Source organism: Chiloscyllium plagiosum, unplaced genomic scaffold (genome assembly GCF_004010195.1).
Source record: "Chiloscyllium plagiosum isolate BGI_BamShark_2017 unplaced genomic scaffold, ASM401019v2 scaf_2034, whole genome shotgun sequence".
Lineage (NCBI taxonomy): Eukaryota > Metazoa > Chordata > Chondrichthyes > Orectolobiformes > Hemiscylliidae > Chiloscyllium > Chiloscyllium plagiosum.
In genome coordinates, this window is record NW_025214731.1 from 18,322 (window position 1) to 38,858 (window position 20,537).

General features: G+C 42.3%; 1 protein-coding gene and 1 long non-coding RNA gene across 2 annotated transcripts in view; both read right to left on the reverse strand.

Moving 5' to 3' along the window:
* LOC122547998 overlaps positions 1 to 20,537 on the reverse strand; it is a 38,318-nt gene that overhangs the window by 7,593 nt on the left and 10,188 nt on the right. The gene's annotated exons all lie outside the window — the stretch shown is intronic.
* LOC122547997 lies at positions 2,205 to 5,349 on the reverse strand. Its single transcript, XM_043686553.1, has 2 exons — positions 5,062 to 5,349; positions 2,205 to 3,653 (listed from the first exon to the last, which is right to left on the reverse strand). Exon 2 carries the CDS (start codon positions 3,215 to 3,217, stop codon positions 2,606 to 2,608), a length of 612 nt encoding a protein of 203 aa, XP_043542488.1. The 5' UTR covers positions 3,218 to 3,653; positions 5,062 to 5,349; the 3' UTR covers positions 2,205 to 2,605.

Consider the following 20,537-nt stretch of genomic DNA (forward strand, 5'->3'; position numbering starts at 1 on the left):
CTTATGCCCGAAACGTCGATTCTCCTGTTCCTTGGATGCTGCCTGACCTGCTGTGCTTTTCCAGCAACACATTTTCAGCTCTGATCTCCAGCATCTGCAGCCCTCACTTTCTCCTCCTTAATTATTCACAAGTCTGATTAGAAACCAATGGAGGTCAATTTTGAGGCCCCTTGAAGGTATTAATTTTACTGAGTTGTGATTACAGAATAGAAAGGCTGATTTGGTTCATGTATCTGAGACCTCTGAGCTGGCATGAATTTTCCTCTCAATATGTAGTGTCAACCTGCTGAGAATTTCCAGCGGGATTCTGTCTTAATTTCAGAAACCCAGGATCTCCTGTACATTGTTTTATATTATATGAAAATGTTTTTAAAACAAGGGAAAAATGAAAATAGCTGCCATTTCAGTCAGAGGTTTTAAATAGGGGTCACATTTTAAACGAGAGCACAATTCAGACTATGTTGGATCTTGGTCTAACCCATAGTTAACGACTACCCTCAAAACAGGCAACGAAGCACAAACACAAAAAACAGTAATTTCTGGACCGTGCATATAACATCTCTGAAGATAACAGATTCAACTGTAAGAAGTAATAATTGTTGCTAACCCAGTCCAATCTTCAACCACCCCAACTTTTCTAGGGTCTTCCCAGCGTATTCCTATGTAAAACAATAGATAAATCAATTTTTACACTGTTCTCAATGGCTCCAAATACGCCATCCAGGTCATAAATAAATTTACCTGTAACTCCTTCCACCTTACAAATTTTTCTGGATATGAAGGAAACCATAGAGCAATTTTTCACTCAGAGTAGTAGGGGCATGGAATGCACTGCCTGCAACAGTAATAGACTCGCCAAATTTAAGGGCATTTAAATGGTCATTGGATAGGAATATGGACAAGAATGGAATAGTGTAGGTTAGATGGGCTTTAGATTAGTTTCACAGGTCGGCGCAACATCGAGGGTCGAAGGGTCTGTACTGCGTTGTAATGTTCTATGTGAAGCATTTAGAGAGCCATTGCAGACTCAACAGGTCTCTTTCACCACCATAAAGATTGTGTGATCGTGTGTCTGAACACCCCATTTTTGTGCACACTACCTCAAATGTAATCTCACATCGCCACTATTCCCACACCGATCTTCTCATTTCTCCAGCCCAACTGAATACAAGATTTGGGGGAAAAAAATTGCTAGAACCAGAGGTCACAGTCACAGGAGCAGATTTAAACAGAGAGGAGGAGAAGTTACTTCTCTCAAAAGGTCACAAATCTGTGGAATTCACTATCCCAGAGTGCAGAGGCTGCTGGGACATTGAGTCAATTTAAGGAGGAGATAGACTTTTAATTAGCAATGGTTTGAAGGGTTATGGTGGGCTAGGAGGAAAGTAGAGTTGAGGCCAAGTGAGATCAGCCATGATGGTACCAAATGGCAGAGCTGAATTAGCTCCCCCCATATCTAGTTCTTGTGTTTTAAAAGTATCTGGGCAGTCAGCAACAGTATCTTAGTATTGATTTGATGAACATCAACTCTCAGCTATATTGGAGAATCCAAAAACCAGTGACCACAAAGACAAGCTAGTAACCAATTATTTCAACAGGAAATTCAGAGGAATTAACGTACCCAGAACGCAAGTAGAATGTGGAACTTGCAACCACAATGGAGTGGGTGAGGCAAATAGCACAGATGCATTTATGCAAAGTTCGATAAACACAGAAAGGAGAAAAGAACAAGGAGGTTGTGCTGATAGAGTTATTTCAACCGGGCACTGCCATGGTTGAGTTGGACTGAATGCGCTGTATCTATGCTGTACATTCTGGTATTCTATGTTGAGTAGCTTTTTCATAGTAGAGTAGCTTTTTATTTGTCATTTCTACCATATACAACTGTTACAGTAAAAATGAGACAGCATTCCCCCAGGACAGAGGGTGCTACATGGACAGCACAAACTACACAATCGTACACGGCATAAAGAGCCTACAAAGTGGAAAACACACAAGTTACAGTGTAACAGAAGAATGATAAATAATGGACATTTTTCTAGCAGCAATTCAAAGTCGTGCAAAGAATTTCAGATGTGAAAGAGTCCGATCATACAGAGTTAAGGAGCCAGATGGCTTGGGGGAAGAAACTGTTGCAGTCTAGCCATGAGAGACTGAATGCTCTGGTACCCCCTGCTAGATGGCAGGAGGGAGAAGAGTTTGACTGAGGGGTGTGTGGGGTCTTCCACAATGCGATTCGCCTTTCAGATGCAGTGTGTGGTGTAAATATCTGTAATGGAGGAAGGAGAGGCCCCAATGTTCTTACGAGCTGTTCTCAATATCCGTTGTAGGGTCTTACGGTCCAAGACGGTGCAGTTCCCAAACCAAGCAGTGATACAGCAGCTCAGGGTATCCTCAATGAACCCCATGTAGAATGTGGTGAGGATGGGGAGTGAAAGTTGGGCTTTCCTCAGCTTGCGCAGAAAATTCAACACGCTGCTGGGCTTTCTTGCAACGGAGCTGGTGTTGAGGGTCCAGGTGAACACCAAGAAATTTGGTGCTCTTCACAATCTCCATGGTGGAGCCGATGTCCAGCAGAGAGTGGTTGCTCTGTGCCCTCCTGAAGTCAACAACCATCTCTTTTGTCTTGACCACAATCAGAATCAGGTTGCTGGCTCTGCACCAGTCCGTTAGCCGCTGCACCTCCTCTCTGTATGCTGATGAGACCCACTACAGCTAAAGCATCAGCATCGTTGCACAGTTGTGTGTCAGCAGAATGAACAGCAGTGAACTGAGCACACAGCCCTGGGGTGTTGGAGATGTTGTTCCCAATCCGGATAAATTGAGTTCTCCTAGTCAGGAACTCCAGGATCCAGTTGCAAGGGGAGATATTTAGGCCCAGCAGACCCAGCTTTCCAAACAGGTGCAGAGGAATGACAGTGTTAAGTGCAGAACTGAAGCCTGTGGATGGTAATCTGATGTAGGTGTCCTTTTTCTCCGGGTGGGTGAGGGCCAGATGGAGGGTGGCGAAAATGGCATTATCAGTTGAGTAGTTGGGTCGACACATGAACTGCAGGGTGTCCAGCGAGGAGGGCAGCAGGGTCTTAATATGACTCATCATGCGTCTCTCAAAACACTTTGTGATGATGCGTGTTAGCGCAACAGGGCAGTAGTCGTTGAGACAGGACATTAAAGACTTCTTCAGCATGGAGGTAATAGTAGCTGACTTAAAGCACATTGGGACTATGGCACAGCTCAGGAAGATGTTGGAGATGAAAGTGAGAACATACAGCAGTACATCAGAGCATCCCCTGACCACTCTGCTCAGGATGTCACCTGGCCCAGCAGAGACCCCTTACATGGGTTGACTCTGCATCAGGTTTTCCTCACTTGGTCGTCGGGAGGGGGAGTGGACCTCCTTGCTGCCACGTTATTTCTTGCCTCAAACCATGCATAAAAAGTTGTTCAGCTCATCTGGGAGAGAGGCATCACCAGCACAAGCAGGCGATGCTGTTCTGTGGTTGGTGATGTCATGGATGCCCTTCCACACGCTCCACATATTGCCCCTGTCCTGAAAGTGGCCGTGTATTCTCTGTGCGTGTGCTCACTTTGCCTCTGTGATGGCCCGGGTCAGGTTGGCCCTCGCTGTTGGTAGGGCCACCTTGTCATCTGCTCTGAAGGTGGAATAGTGTCATTTTAACTTCCAGCTTGACCATCAGTGGTGGGCAAGTTGTTGGGGGGAATCCTGAGGGACAGGATGTACATGTATTTGGAAAGGCAAGGACTGATTAGGGCTTTATGGCTTTATGTGTGGGAAATCAAGTCTCACAAACGTGATTGAGTTTTTTTGAAGAAGTAACATAGAGGATTGATGGGGGCAGAGCGGTAGATGTGATGTATATGGACTTCAGTAAGGCATTCGACAAGGTTCCCCTTGGGAGACTGGTGACCAAGGTTAGATCTCATGGAACACAGGGAGAACTAGCCATTTGGATACAGAACTGGCTGAAAGGGAGAAGACAGTGGGTGGTGGTGGAGGGTTGTTTTTCAGACTGGAAGCCTGTGACCAGTGGAGTGCCACAAGGATCGGTGCAGAGTCCACTATTTTCATCGTTTATATAAATGATTTGGATGTGAGCTTGAGGTACAGTTAGAAAGTTTGGAGATTACACCAAAATTGGAGGTGTAGTGGACAACGAAGAGGGTTACCTCAGATTACAACAGGATCTTGATCAGATGGGCAAATGAGCTGAGAAGTGGTGGATGGAGTTTAAGTCAGATAAATATAAGGTGCTGCATTTTGGGAAAGCAAATCTTAGCAGGACTTATACACTTAATGATGAGGTCCTAGGGAGTGTTGCTAAACAGAGAGACCCTGGAGTGCAGGTTCATAGTTGAAAGTGGAGTCGCAGGTAGATAGGATAGTGAAGGCAGCGTTTGGTATGCTTTCCTTTATTGGTCAGAGTATTGAGTACAGGAGTTGGGAGGTCATGTTGTGGAGGGACATGGATAGGATAAATAGACAAAGTCTTTTCCCTGGGGTGGGGGAGTCCAGAACTAGTGGGCAGAGGTTTAGGGTGAGAGGGAAAGATATAAAAGAGATCTAAGGGGCAACGTTTTCACTCAGAGGGTGGTACGTGATGGAATGAGCTGCCAGAGGAATTGGTGGAGGCTATTGCAACATTTTAAAGGCATCTGGATGGGTATAAGAATAGGAAGGGATAGGGGCCAGGTGCGGGCAGGTGGGACTAGATTGGATTGGGATATATGGTCGGCATGGACGGGGTGGACCAAAGTGTCTGTTTCCATGCTGTACATCTCTATGACTCTATGTCTCGACATTACATTTCTATTCTGTGTAATTGCAAACACTGTAATGTGACCTACACCAAAAGGCTTACTTGAGGAAATGAATTCCGGATCTTAAAGTAATGAGAATTTCACTTACTGCAGCAATTGGAACATTTCAGATCAAACATAATGTCAAAGTTTAAAAGAACTGAAGGACAAAGATTGTCATAATTTACTTTGTTATCTTAATTTAACAATTTCTGAACACATCGAATACAAGGTTGGCTGTACCTTAGCTTCAGAAAACTTCCATTATCCACAGCAAAAGCATCCAGTTTAAAAGTTCAACTCTGAACAGAAGCAAAACACAGTGGATACGAGAAATCTAAGATAAAACAAAAAAGAGCTGGAAAAACTTGAGGACCTCAGGGAGCATCTGTGGAGACACAGTTAAAGTTTCAGGTCAATGACCTTATAACAGAGGTTTCATCAGAAAAAAGGTCATTGACACTGACCGACATGGAGTCAGGATTCCACAAGATAGTCACTGTTATCTAGTGTAAGGCCAACATTTCTTATATAGCCTTAGAACCACTGCCTTCAGCAAATATAAGACACACTGCAATAGAACTAATAGTTTGCAAGACCATTGCATAAGGCAGTTAAGAGTGAACTACTATACCAAGGATCAGGAATCAAACAGAGAATGGATTGGGTAAGGACAACTATTTCCTTTCCATTTTGTCCACAAAAGTCATTTAGGGATCTTTTAAACAATCTAGCTAAATGCTGACATCCAACTTCTTAGCGAATTGACTTTTAACTCCCTGGTGGCCATTGTTGAATTTGAACTCGTCTGTCAATTTTTAGCTGCCTCTGGATCACAAGCCCTGTTCCATCATTGCATGTGATATTGTACAACCATCTGTTCGCATATAAATTTATCCTGAATAAAGAGAAACAAAGAAATCTATAACCACGCTCCTTGCTAATTACCTGAACAAGTACAAAGAAAAGCTTCCCAATGTGAAGGGGCTAGCAACCATTAGTGAACAGAAATCCAGAGAAAAGGAACAGCCCAAGAGAATTGAGAGAAAAATGTGTTTCCTATTTGGTTTTATTAAAACTTGCCAAAACATCAAGTTTGAGGTTACAGCTTTTGTCTGTTTTTGTTCTTTCTTGAAGGGACAGTGCTACCACATCACATGTACTTCACTATGCAGACAGACTGACAATGTGATTATCACTGCAACTGTCTTAAATTTATGGTTTCCTTTGGTATTAAGTATGCACAGGGGAAAAACTGCATCAAGACTCTGAACCAGTTTAGCAATTAATAAACAGTGCCTTAAAGAGAATTTGCATTTCAATTGAGTAAGACTAGGGGCTAAACTAACTACTGAAAATTTATTTCATCAAGGTGAGGTATTCTCAGTGTGAAGTTTGACAGTTTTCTCATTTTAAATGCTACATCACCAAGTAGTTAAAATACAGGAAAAAACTGAGAAAGCATAATGCGCCTCTCACAGAAAACAGTTGACAATGTGCCTGAATGACATCTGAAAGTACTTCACCAGATGACGTATATTTTCCAAATCAGTTATTAAGAGTGCTGAATCAGTGACATTCATGGTCACATCTCCTGAATAGTTCCAAGCATGTTATGAATTGGGAACTTCCCAGCCCAACTTATTCAGAGTCGAGAGGATTGGCATCAAGCAGAGGCCTCGTGGTTCAAGTCCCACTCCAGGATGGGATGGCCATGGAAGACATAGTCAACCTCTATCACCATGTTATGACTGTTATGGCAGGTAATGAGGACACAAGAATCTCCTGACTTGACATGAAGAGGTGTCTTCTAAGCTACAAGCTCTAGCAACATGCTAATGACCTGTGGCAGGAATATTCAGCTATGGAAATGCATGTTTCATATGTCATAAAGCTTGGAAAAGCCCCCTTTACAACTGCATTTTAAAATTTCTTTCATGAGATACAAGCATGGCCAGCATTTAAGACCCAGCCATAATTGTGCTTCAGTAGTGACTAATTGAGCTCTTTGAGAGACTAATTGCTAGACACAGATCAATAAGGCGAGACAGAGTGGATAATAGCCGACAAATGACAAACAATCCCCAGGCATATAAAAATGATAGCACAAATAAAAAAACTGCAGAAACACTGAAACCAGGCTAAAGGAAGAAAACCACATAGAGAAACAAGAAACAGGAACTGGCATACAGCCTGTGTGGGTGGATCTTTTTGGCAGAAAAATAATTACAGCTCACCACGAATTAAACTGAGGTGCAGGAGGTCAAGAACATGACCTAAGAAGCTTGAGCTAGAGAAAAACACATGGGAGATGATCACTTCCCTAAAACCATTAGACAATGTGATGAAAACTTTATTATCATCAACGCCCAACCTTTCCTTGGTCTCAAGTGAGAAGGAATATCTTCATCCTCCACTGGCTGGTCAAAGTCAGCCAATATTTGGAGATTTTAAAAAAATCACTCTCGGCTTACTTATCTTGGATTTGTTTGCAAACTGATCTGATTAGATACTACAGTACCACTGAGCCACTGATGTGAAAATGTAACAACTCTTGGCACTTTTTTTGATCAGCTCTGTTTCACATTTCATTGATGTCTCTCTAAACTCTTGTTAGCCCAGTTTTACAGGCTAGGCTTTTAAAATCAATGATGAACAGTAAACATTTTAAAGCCACACACAAAACCACAAATATCTTAAAGTCAAGAATTGTTCAGAAAACTTGCATCAACACACCCACTTTAACAAGCTGACGCAGTCTGATAAACACAGGAAGAGCACTCCTGCTGTTACCCAATATCGTAGCAACATGTCTGCTTCACCTCTGTCACTGTGCCTCACAGCTTTCTGTCATTCATTATCAGTCAGCCACACTTCTGAGTAATTTGGAAATAGTGTTGTCACACCCCGAAGCAAAATACAAGGAATGCTGAAGAAAACAAAGTGAATACAGTTAAGGGGAATGTACGGGCTATTTCCAATTTTCTAACTTCACTAAATTTCCTCAGTTACAGGAAGTAGACAGTTTGGCAGAATGTTTGTCATAATATTCCATGCTATGGCCATGGAGAAAATTCCTTGATAATTCCACATGATTTCTTTGCCTTTCTTTGCGGATAGTTACATTTGCTACTTTCTCGAAGCCAGCATGGAATTCTTTTACCTTTTGCCCATTTGACTTGGCCTTTGCCTGATCCTTGGTCACTTCAGATATGTTTACTTGGTGAACATATGGTCAGATCTCAGAATCATAGTATCCCCATGGCACAGAAAGAGGGCATTCGGCCCATCAAGCCTGCACTGACTTGCCAAAAGAGCACGTACCCAGATCCAGCCTCCCATCCCCTTAACCTTGCACTTCCCATGGCTAATCAGTTCAACCTGCACATTCCTGGACATTATGGGCAATTTCCCATGGTCAATCTACCTAACCTGCACATCTTTGGATCTGTGGGAGGAAACGGAGCACCTGGAGGGAACCCACGCAGACACAAGGGGAATGTGAAGTCATTCAAGGCTGGAATTGAACCCGGGTCCTTGGTGCTGTGTGCAAACTACTGAGCTATGGTGCCACCCTCATGTGCTTTTACTTCCCATCATGTGACCTTTACCTTCCAGATTTCTTTTGGGTGTGAGACTTCAGCTCTTGGAATGTTGCCTTCTCGACTCGTGACCTTAGATTGTTCTATTAGGCCATAAAGGCTGCTTGTTTTCGTTCCAGGAAGTCCCTCAGTTCAGCATTTTCATTAAACCAGTCACAAAGGATTTTATCAAAATTTGCAAAAATCCTCCAATTTACCTATCTGACAACATTGCTTGCACCTGATCAAAGGAGTCTAGGAGAGCTACTGTTACTTAATATCCCTGTTCAGGATCTGTGTTGAACGGGAGAGTTTTCCAGATTGGTAATTGCTGCACTTGGAATTCCTCTCTTCAGTAGGGCTGCTTTAGAGCAGAAATAGAGTCATAGGGTTACACAGCACAGAAACAGATGCTTCAGTCCAACTCATCTGCATTAACCAGATTTCCTAAAGGAATCGAGTCCCATTTGCCAGCATTTGGGCCATATCCCCCAAACCTGTCCTATTCATATACCCATCCCGATGCCTCTTAAAGGTTGTAACTGTACCAGCCTCCACCACTTCCTCTGACAGCTCATTCCATACACATACCACCCTCTGCATGAAAAGGTTGCCCTCAGGTCCCATTTATATCTTCCCCCTCTCACGTTAAACCTCTCCCCTCTCGCTTTGGACTTCCCTACCCTGGGAAAAAGACCTTGTCTATTTATCCTATCCATGCCCCTGCATGATTTTATAAATTTCTAAGGTCACCCCTCAGTCTCCGATGCTCCAGGGAAAACAGCCCCAGCCTATTCAGACTTTCCCTATAGTTCAAACCCTGCAACCCTGGCAACATCCTCATAAACCTTTACTGAATCCTTTCAGGTTTAACAACATCTATAGCAGAGAAACCAGAAATAAACACAATATTCTAAAAGTGGCCTCACCAATGTCCTGTAAAGCTGCAACATGATGTTCCAACTTCTATACTCAGTGCACTGAGCAATGAAGATAATATTGATTATTTTATTCTTATTTTTGATCCTTTTGGGTCTTTTACTTCCACTTAGCACAAAGGCATTGTGTCCAACATACACCAGTTGCCCACATTGAACTAGTGAAACAGATATCACTGAGATCTTTGATGCGAGCAGTGATAGACTCCAGGAAGTACCAATGCTGGCTATTTTTCTAGATTGGCTAAAAGCGGTTTCATATTGTCATAACTCATTGGAAATTAAGCCCAGCTATTCCCAGAGTCGTCACAAAAGATTTTATCAAAGTTTGCAAAAGTCCAGCAATGTACCTCTGTTTAGACCCAGGCAAACCGTGAGTATGGATCAGATTTCTCCACCTAACAAGAATTATTATAATTAATTAAATAAATAAATAGATTCTAGCCATGTAATCAACTAGAACTGTGGACACTTACCACCACAAGTTAAAAATCTAGCCGTTTCTAAAATTCCCTATACACACAGACAGATAGGCAGGCAGACACAAAGAAAACCTTGGTGGTTAGGGTGGAGGGAAGAAAACACAGGAAAGCTATTCAATGGTCCGGAGGGTTTGCTGAGATTATCGTTTTGCTCGCCATGGCTTGCTGTTCATCAATTTATTTCTTCAGATTCTTTCTTTACTAGTTTGCAGAAGTGACTGGTTCATTAATTGCAAAGTCTCCCAGTCATTCTTTAAAAGCCACAACAACTGGTGAGGGAAAATAAAGTGGCTTTCTTTAGGCTTTAGGTTTATTTTTAACTGCAGAGAGAAAAAGACATCACTTCTTCCTCTGGAGGTCCAAATGCCTCTGGCAATATCATTCATAACCACAAGCAGTTCCGCGACCCAAGAGCCAATCACATAACGGTTGGCAAGCAGGCAACCAAAGCTGGTTGAAAATCCACAAACCAATCAGCTCCTAGTTGCCAGTCAAATCTCACTGCGTACTCACACCCAGTGCCACCCATTGATAACTAGCCTCCCTGACTGGTCGAAAGGAAACAGTGTAAACACTACTTACAATGAGTTTTGGTGACTTGCTTTAAAAAAGTGTAGCAATTAATTTCACATGCATAGTTTTTAAAATAGTCCTTTTCCCATTTCAGACTGTAAGCAAAACTGCAGAAAAATTAAAGATACAGTCTTTACAATATTTGCCTTTCTGATGGAAGAGGAGGATTTTAGAATGAAGTTGGGTTAACAACCTTTGTCAGCAGGAGGATGCCATTTACATCAGCTTTTACCATCCTGCTTTTTCTCACAAAAAAAAGTTCCTCTCCAGACATCAAAGTCACATCCAGCTCTGGCATTAAAGTTGCCGGAATTTAGGATTACAGTGAGATTTCATCAAGGTCACAACAGAGGTCTTCCTTAACATCTTTCACAGAGTTATGGGCCAGGCGTAAGCATTAAAATTTGGAGTGTACTGAATACAGCTGAGCTGCAGGTGATATGTTATAAGCTTTTTTATACAACTGGGGAGTTCTGGCAGTGCATCCAAAACCTATTCCAAAGGGCAAAAGCCAACCCTATGGACCCACAAGCAAGTGTTTCCTTTCACACAGAAGGTGACCTGTTCTCTCAGCAACCCCTCTGCATGGAGGTATACCTCACAGAGAGTGGCAAGGTCGGTTTGGACAGCAGTTTTGCTTTCAGGATGAGCCAGTCTTAACTTTATCAATAAGTCTTATAAACCCCAACTGCAAACCTTAACATTTTCTTTCTTCAACGATAAGGATGGTGATAGAGTCATACAGATGTACAGGACAGAAACAGACCCTTCAGTCCAAACCTGTCCATGCCGACCAGATATCCCAACCCAATCAGGTCCTACCTGTCAGCACCTGCCTCATATCCCTCCAAACCCTTCTTATTCATATACCCATCCAAATGCCTTTTAAGTGTTGTAATTGTACCAGCCTCCACCACTTCCTCTGGCAGCTCAATCCATGCACATACCACCCTCTGTGTGAAAAAGCTGCCCCTTTTTGCTCTCTTTTATATCTTTCTCCTCTCACCCTAAACCTCTGCCCTCTAGTTTTGGACTCTCCCACCCCAGGGAAAAGACTTTGTCTATTTATCCTATCCATACCCCTCATAATTTTGCAAACCTCTATAAGGTCACCCCTCAGCCTCCGATGCTCCAGGGAAAACAGCACCAGCCTGTTCAGCCTCTCCCTATAGCTCAAATCCTCCAACCCTAGCAACATCCTTGTAAATCTTTTCTGAACCCTTTCAAGTTTCACATCATCTTTCTAATACGAAGGAGACCAAAAGTAAACGCAAAATTCCAACAGCGGCCTAACCAATGTCCTGTACAGTCGCAACATGATCTCCCAACTCCTGTACTCAATACTCTCGCCAATAAAAGAAAGCATACCAAACACCTTCTTCACTTCACTACTTTCCTCATTCCTGAAGAAGGGCTTATGCCCAAAACGTCGATTCTCCTGTTCCCTGGATGCTGCCTGACCTGCTGCGCTGTTCCAGCAACACATTTTCAGCTCTGATCTCCAGCATCTGCAAACCTCACTTTCTCCTCGAAGATTTTAACCTTCTTCACTATCCTATCTACCTGCGACTCCACTTTCAAGGAGCTGTGAACCTGCACTCCTTTGTTCAGTAACACTCCCCAGGGCCTTACCATTAAGTGTATAAGTCCTGCTAAGATTTGCTTTCCTAAAATGCAGCACCTGCACTTATCTGAATTAAACTCCATCTGCCACTTCTCAGCCTGTGGGCCCATCTGGTCCAGATCCTGTTGTAATCTGAGGTAACTTTCTTCGCCGTCCACTACATGTCCAAATTTGGTGTCATCTACAAACTTACTAACTATACCTGTTATGCTCACATCCAAATAATTTATGTAAATGACAAAAAGTAGAGGACCTAGAACCGAATGTCCTTTACACACACACACACACACACACACACAGAATCTGGCTACATGGAATACCATACTCATAAAAATGCAGTGAACTCTTAATCCCATTGATGTGGTGAAAGCTGGAGATTAGAGTCAAGATTAGAGTGGTGCTAGAAAAGCACAGCAGGTCAGGCAGCATCCGAGTAGCAGGAAAATCAACATTTTGGACATAAGCCCTTCATCATCCCAAAACGTCGTTTCTCCTGCTCTTCGGATGCTGCCTAACCTGCTGTGCTTTTCCAGCATCAGACTCTTGACAATTTTATTAACTTTATAGCTGAGGAAATATTTGCCCATTCCCATCTCTTTCAATAACATACACCAACGTATTGATTCAATGTTTGTTACTGGCCAGTGCCAAGTTGCTAGATCTTAGATAGTACAACAGTATTGGGATGGCAATCAGCTTCAGTTCCCCTTGAATAAAGGGAAACAGTAAGTCAACATTTCCCCAGTTGATTCTCACGCAATGTATGGAAATATGGGTGTTATCAAAATAAATCAGAATTAGCCATGATGGATATGAAACTAAAAGCTCAGCTGCTGTCCATCAAGTGGAGTTTAGATTACCACAATTAGCAGCTGGTTTCATTTCTCCCCTCAATGCTGCTAATTAATTATCATATGTTTTGCATCACAGCATAACGGAAAATCAATCCCCGATAAGTGAAACACCATAAAGATTTTCTTCTGAATCAGCTCACTGCCATCGCAACTGCAAGGTGTGCACTCATTGCTCAGAAGGACAGGGTAGGGCTGTGAGTGGGAAGCTGTTCAGAGGGTAGATGCAGACTTGATGGGCCAAATGGCCTTCTTCTGCACTGTAAGGATTCTATGATTCTAAAGAACATTTGGGGGGGGGGGGGCTTATGGAAAAATTGACAAAGCTGCTTTACCAATTAGACAACCGTCAGCTGTCATGCCTTAGGTCTCTCCTTCACCACAATTAGCAACCCCTTTGACTTTGGTTGTGAGCATCCTCACAATCTCTCCCACCCATTTCTCCCCTACTTCTGTCTCCAGCCCTGATACTACGATTTTCTGATCCCTTTCAATCCTGAACAAAAGTCACATACTGGACTTGAAATGTTAACTGTTCCACAGATGCTACCTTTCTGAAGAAGGGCTTATGCCCGAAACGTCAATTCTCCTGCTCCTCAGATGCTGCCTGGCCTGCTGCGCTTTTCCAACACCACACTTTTCAACTCTGGTATCCAGCATTTGCAGTCCTCACTTTCTCCTATGCTACCAGACTTGCTGAGTTTCTCCAGCACTTTTTTTCCAGCACCTAAATACTGTGGCTGCAAAAGCAGGTCAGAGGCTAGAAATCCTGTTGCAAGTTACTCATCTCCTGACACCTCCTAACCAATCTACATAAGTCAGGAATGTGATAGAATTCCTTGCAATTGCCTGGATGAGTGTCACTCCAGAGAAAATCAACAGCTTGATGCCATTTAGGAAAAAAAAAAGGCCAACACAGATTGGCAGCACATCCACAAACATTCCCTCCATTCAACAGTAATGCCCAGCAGCAATGTGCACTGTCTTCAAAATGCATTTCAGAAATTCGCCAAAGGTCCTTAGACAGTACCTTCCAAATCCACAACCACTACCATCTAGGGAGGACAAGGACAGCAGATGCATGGGAGCACCACCACATGCAAATCCCCTTCCAAGTGACACCCTGACTTAGAAATATGTTAGCATTCCTTCAGTGTCATTGGGTCAAAGTCCTTTAACACTATCCAATTTAAAAAAAAAGGCCCAGTCAGCGACATCCATCTGCCACAAATGAAGGGGGAAAAAAAAATCACAGGCTCAAGTCACAGGTGTCAGTACCCTGATGTCATGCACTACCTACATGGAAGATGGATAATGAAACTGGGGAATAATTACCTTTTTCAGTAACAACTACTCCTCATTGAGTGCAACCTGGATTTGCTGCCACAACACTGCGCTTTCACTCCCCTGTTTTCTCGTACAGCTGCTGCACAACTCCAAATTTCCTGCTTCAGTAGAAGCTCATTTCCATTGGTTATGCACGCAGCTGGAGATTGATTTCTGATTTAGGGTGGAATGCAGGTTAAAGAAATACATTAACTATGCTCAAGGTATGTTTTGAACTCCCCAAATTACAAGTACAGTACCTAATAATGAAAGTTAGTTGGTAAACAATCATTTGGATTTATGTTTCCTTCCTAATGTTAGAAAATAGTGCACTAATTACGCTTAACTTTACGATTTCCCTGATAATCTCAATTATTAGCAGAATTTTCTAAAATTGGTCAAACAATTGAGTAGCACTATTAAAGTGAACAGTGGCTGCACATCCTAAACTATTTTCAGGAAGGTCGTAGTGAATGGACTTTGTTGAACCCTGTTAGTCCTAAGTACGTACAGAGCACTATTAGATGGGGAGCTCTGAGATTAAGATCCAGCAATGACAAAGGGACAGGGATACAGCATCAAGCCAGAATAATGTGTGACTTGGAAATATCCGTAACTCCCCCGCCGTGAGTCATTACGCTGGTCTTTTTCAGTGTCAGAGGTTGCAAGTTTGGGAGGTGCTGTCAAAGAAGGCATGGTAAGTTGCTGCAGTGCAATCCAGCTACATAACCAATTTCCTATTCTTGAAAATGTGATCAAATGTGATTTAAGTACAGTTACCTGTAAGGAGTAATGAGTTGATTGACCAGGCAACCTGGCCTTGTAGAGTCAGTTGACACATGAACATTACTGAAAGTACTACAACACTTTTAGATACCACATTGAAGTAATAGCCAAGGCACACTCCAATTCCCACAGCAGTCTTCAATTGACAACCTTCTGACTCACAGACTAGAATGTTGCCATGCGCCAACTTTTAGTATCATGATCACCACCTTTCATTTTGCGCACACTTCTTGATTTGATTGATGTGTAAAGAATGCAGAGACTTCTTCAGGCCAAACCCTGAGCAAGATAATTCCTGTTTAAAACCAAATTTAAGAGGAAATGTCTGCAAAGTCATTTATTAGTCATAGTAATTAGCTACAAGATTGACAGAAAGAAACTCTTCATTTCGAAGAACTGAACACTTGGAAACCCACAGAGCAGCTCCCTCTAAAATAGCATTAATGACACAAATGCCATGCAAGTGAAGTGAGAAACCATCACAGCAACATCCCTGGAAAAATCCACTGCTTTTTATAACATGACGCTTGGAATCTTTCCTGAGAAGGTAATATTAAAACAAAACAAAAGGAGTTATCATTTGCAAAGATAACTTGAATTTAAGTTGCAGCTTTGCTGTCTTTGTAATTAGCTGAAAATGTGTTGCTGGAAAAGCACAGCAGGTCAGGCAACATCCAAGGAGCAGGAGAATCGATGTTTCAGGCATGAGCCCTTCTTCAGGAAAGAAGCCCTTGGCTCCTTGGGTGCTGCCTGACCTGCTGCGCTTTTCCAGCAACACATTTTCAGCTCTGATCTCCAGCATCTGCAATCCTCACTTTCGCCTGTCTTTGTAATTAAGCAATCATACAAAAAGATTTAGCAGTATTCTCTCGGTACCTTCTACCACATTCTCTCAACCGTCAAGAAGTGCATCTGTGAGATTTACCAACTAATTGCACATAGCAGCTTTAATAAATATATTGCACTGACTCAGTGTAATGTTTAGTTGTATGGATGGAAAAGGGGTAGCATTATAATTTATACAAATTCAATGGTAGCTGAGGTTAGTTATTCTGTGAACAACTTTACAACACAGACTTAACAACGACAGTATGTCAGCATTTTTAAAACCTGACTCTCTTTTTTCATTTGCAATGCACATCAGCATGTTTCAACCAATGTTCAGATAGCACATTCACATAACCCTACTTGCCCTGAGCAGACTACAACATGAACAAGGCAGTAAAGCTCTATGTTCTGCTTTCATTGCTCTCAAAGCTATGTCAGGTCTCAATGTGCCACATCCCCCCCTGCAGCCAGCGCTGCCCCACCCCCCACCCCCACCCCCAGGTGAGAGGGTGGCGGTGAACAAAACCTGACATCCTTACCCCTAGTCTGGCCTACATGTGACTACAAAAACCACAGCAATGTGGTTAACTCTCAACTGTCCTCTGAAGTGGCTCCAGCAAACCACTCAGATTAAGCAGCAATTACAAATGGGCAATAAACGCTGGCCCAGTCAGCAAGGCCCACATTCCAGGAATGAAATTTTAAAAAAGCATTACTGCTGCAATTAGTAAACACGCTAGTGCAATAAAAACCTATTAACTCAAAAGCTATTTTCCATTATTTTTGAACAATTTAAAATGTGGAGCACACAAAATATAAATGCATGATAAAACTCAGATGAAGAAAGTTACTTGAATCAGAAATAAACCATATTGTGCAGACACAAGATAAATGCAGAGTTTTGTTTTAAAATGACCAGCAAATGATTGTTTACACAGGACTTTAATCTCAGACGAACATAGACTTATTTTTAGGAAATAAGTTTCAAAAAAACACAACACATTTATTGGTCAGAGTATTGAGTGTAGGAGTTGAGAGGTCATGTTGCAGCTGGACAGGACATTGGTTAGGCCACTTTTGGTATATTGCATGCAATTTTGGTCTCCTTCCTATCGGAAGGATGTTGTCAAACTTGAAAAGGTTCAGAAAAGATTTACAAGGATGTTGCCAGGGTTGGAGGATTTGAGCTGTAGGAAGAGGCTGAATAGGCTGGGGTTGTTTTCTCTGGAGTGTCAGAGGCTGAGGGGTGAACTTATAGAGGTTTATAAAATCATGAGGTACATCAAGAGGATAAATAGACAAAGTCTCTTCCCTAGTGAGTCCAGAACTAGAGGGCATAAGCTTAGGGTGAAAGGAAAAAGATATAAAAGAGACCTAAGGGGCAACTCTTTCATGCTGAGGGTGGTGTGTATGTGAAATAAGCTGCCAGAGGAAGTGGTGGAGGCTAGTACAATTGCAACATTTAAAAGGCATCTGAATGGGTATATAAATAGGAAGGATTTAGAAGGATAGGATCCAAGTGCTAGCAAGTAGGACTAGATTAGGTTGGGATATCTGGTCGGCATGGACGAGTTGGACCAAAGAGTCTATTTCCGTGCTGTACATCTCTATGACCATGTCCAGGTTATGGTGAGTAAGTGAGAATTCTTTTTGTTGAAGTGAGACTTGTTAGCCCCACATCTTGCTGCATATAGCAAACAGCTAAAGGCTAAAAGAATTTAAAATAGTCTCCTCTTTGGCCCAATGCTGCAGTTTCACCTTGTCTATTTTCCCCAGTACAGGGCTCATAGTCACGGTGTAATAATATTGTTTCAATGCTGCGGTATAATGGCATGTTTTCAGTTCTTCACACGGTGAACAGCATTCTGAGTTGTACACTGTGGAGCTATAACCAGTCCTTATTCAATTTCATGTGTTTCAAACAGGATCATTGTCAGCGTACAATGTTAATCAGAAGTTTTTTTTTATTATAACAAGAATTCTATGCAATATCAAGTGTGATGTTACCAACAGCAGAAAGCCTTGCACACCATATTTTTTGTCTTGGTCAAGTATAGCCATTATGAAATGCTCACCCTTTGATCTATTTTACATTTTGTGGATTTTACAACTAAGGTGGATTCCTAGGACAAGAGTGTTGCCTCCTGAGAAATATTGAGTAAAACGGGCCAATGCGCTAGAGTTTAGAAAAAAAAAGAGGGGTCATTACATTGAAAGAGATAAGATTCAGAGGATTTTTTCTTCTGGCTGCAAAGTCTAGAACAACAGGGAAGAATCTCACGATAAGGGTTGGCCATTTTGGATTGAGACCAGGAGATATTTAGTCATTGACGATTATTGTGGATCTTCAAACTTCCCTAATGAAGAGGGCTGATGATTCCCCATCATTGATCATATTTGACATTATGATTGACTTCAGATAGAAATGACCTGTTGCCTAGTCTATTTCTCATGTTCCTTGATGGTTGTGTACATTCACATGAGAAGTTCACAGCAGTAGTGTAAAAGTTAAAGCAAGTGTAACTGTGTTCCAGATATTATTTGATTGGTCCACTGCTGAGCTTAATCAAAACACACTTGACTTTTACAACACAATTAAAATACAACAAAAAGTATAATTGCCAAAACTTTACTCAATTGAAATACTTAACCAGATAATGTATTAGTTAGCCACTAATCATCAACTTTCCAATACAGGCAGCATCCCATGACCACACCTTTTAGCTAAAATGCAATTCTGCAAAAGAGGCATTATCCTTCACTGAAGCAGCAGAGAATGCAAGCTGATAGGTCCAGCGACCAGCAAACCCGCCACACACTGAAAGCAAGCCAAAATCCTTCTTGCGTCGGTGCGCACTTGACCCCATCCAGCCATTATTCTTTTGCCTTACTTTAAAAACAAAACCCAGGGAGAACTCAAAGCGGTTTACCAACCTCCTGTTGGAAGGAGACATTTTAGCACCACTGTGACAACACTCCTCTGCAAGAGAAACAGGACAGAATATATCTCTCAGGCACAATATCATCGCAAGAACAAACTATAGAAATGAGAAAGCAAATTCTAAAAGCAAATTTGCCGAACACCTCCAAATCATATCAAACACTCCAACTCATTAAAAAAACAAGGATGGAATAAATTAACACCAGCCCTCGTGTCCTCAACCATTACCCGCAGCCTTCCTGGGGAGGAGAGGCATTGCGAGTGTCAGCTCAAAGCCTCAGTTAAGTGCTGGGGACATCAACATGACGTTTCCCAACAATGTGACCTTTGGCACAGTTGCAACCAATTATACTTCCCCCCCCACCCCCAGGGTGGGAGATGGGGTAGAAGTGGTTCAATTCTAACACAGCAGTCACTACCTTTAACCCCAAAGCAATAAAATGGGGTTGATCATGTTTTTTCCTAAACAACTCGTCTGAAAAAAATATGAACAGTTGATTTTTACGAAGATATTGTACGATTGACATGCGCTTCATGTCCACAAACAAGAAACAACGACAAAAGAAAATGAAATTAAATCCAAAAAAAAAAACATTGTTCCATAAACCAAAAAGTACGAAGTGGTAAGCTTACTTTCAGTTAAGCTGGGTAGTCCTTGCCACCCTCAGTGTTTCTTCCTCGTGGCAAACATGGAGGAATATTGATTCATCAGCTGAGGAGGTGCAGTACATGGAAATCAGCAGGAGGTGTCTTTCCCCAAATTTGGCCAGGTGGCATGAGACATCATGGGGCCCAAAGCCAATGTTGAGATCTCTCAGGGGAACTCCCTCCTGCCTGTACACTGCTGTGCCACCATCTCTTCTGAGTATGTCCTATGGGTGGGACAGAAGATAACCAGAGATGGTGGTGATGGTGTCTGAGATATCATCTACAGGGTATGATTCTGAGTGTATGAATGTGCGCAGCTGTTGTTCAACCAGCTTTTGAGACAGCTCTCCCAGTTTTAGCACAAACCTCCGGATGTTGGTGAGGAAAACACTGAGGTGTTGACAGGACTCTATTTGCCATCGGCATTTGCAGTGACTGGTGGCCTGTCGAGTTTCATTCCATTCTTTAGACTTTGTAGCAGTTTTGATATAACTGAGTTGCTTGAGGCCATTTCAGAGCGCAGTTTGAGTCATGTGTAGGCTAGACCAGGTAAGGATAACAGGTTTTGCTCTCCAAAGTCATATTGAAGACAAAAAAACTGCAGATGCTGGAATCAAAGGTAGACAAGCAGGGGGCTAGAAGAACACCTGCTTGTCTACCTCTAAAATATATTGGCATGGACTGAGGAGTTTACAGAGAGGAAGCAGAATAGGAAGAAATTAGATAGAACATAGAACAGTACAGCACAGAACAGGCCCTTCACCCACGATGTTGTGCCAACCATTGATCCTCATGTAAGGTAAACCTAATGTACGAACCCTCAAATTTCTGTGACCATATGCATGTCCAGCAGTCTCTTAAATATCCCCAACGACCTCGCTTCCACAACTGCTGCTGGCAATGCATTCCATGCTCCCACAACTCTCTGCATAAAGAACCCACCTCTGACATCCCCTCTATACTTTCCGCTAAACTGCTTAAAACTATGACCCCTCGTGTTAACAATTTCTGCCCTGGGAAAAAGTCTCTGGCTATCAACTCTATCTATGCCTTTCATTATCTTGTACACCTCAATTAGGTCCCCTCTCGTTCTTCTTTTTTCCAATAAAAAAAGTCCGAGCTCAATCAACCTCTCTTCGTA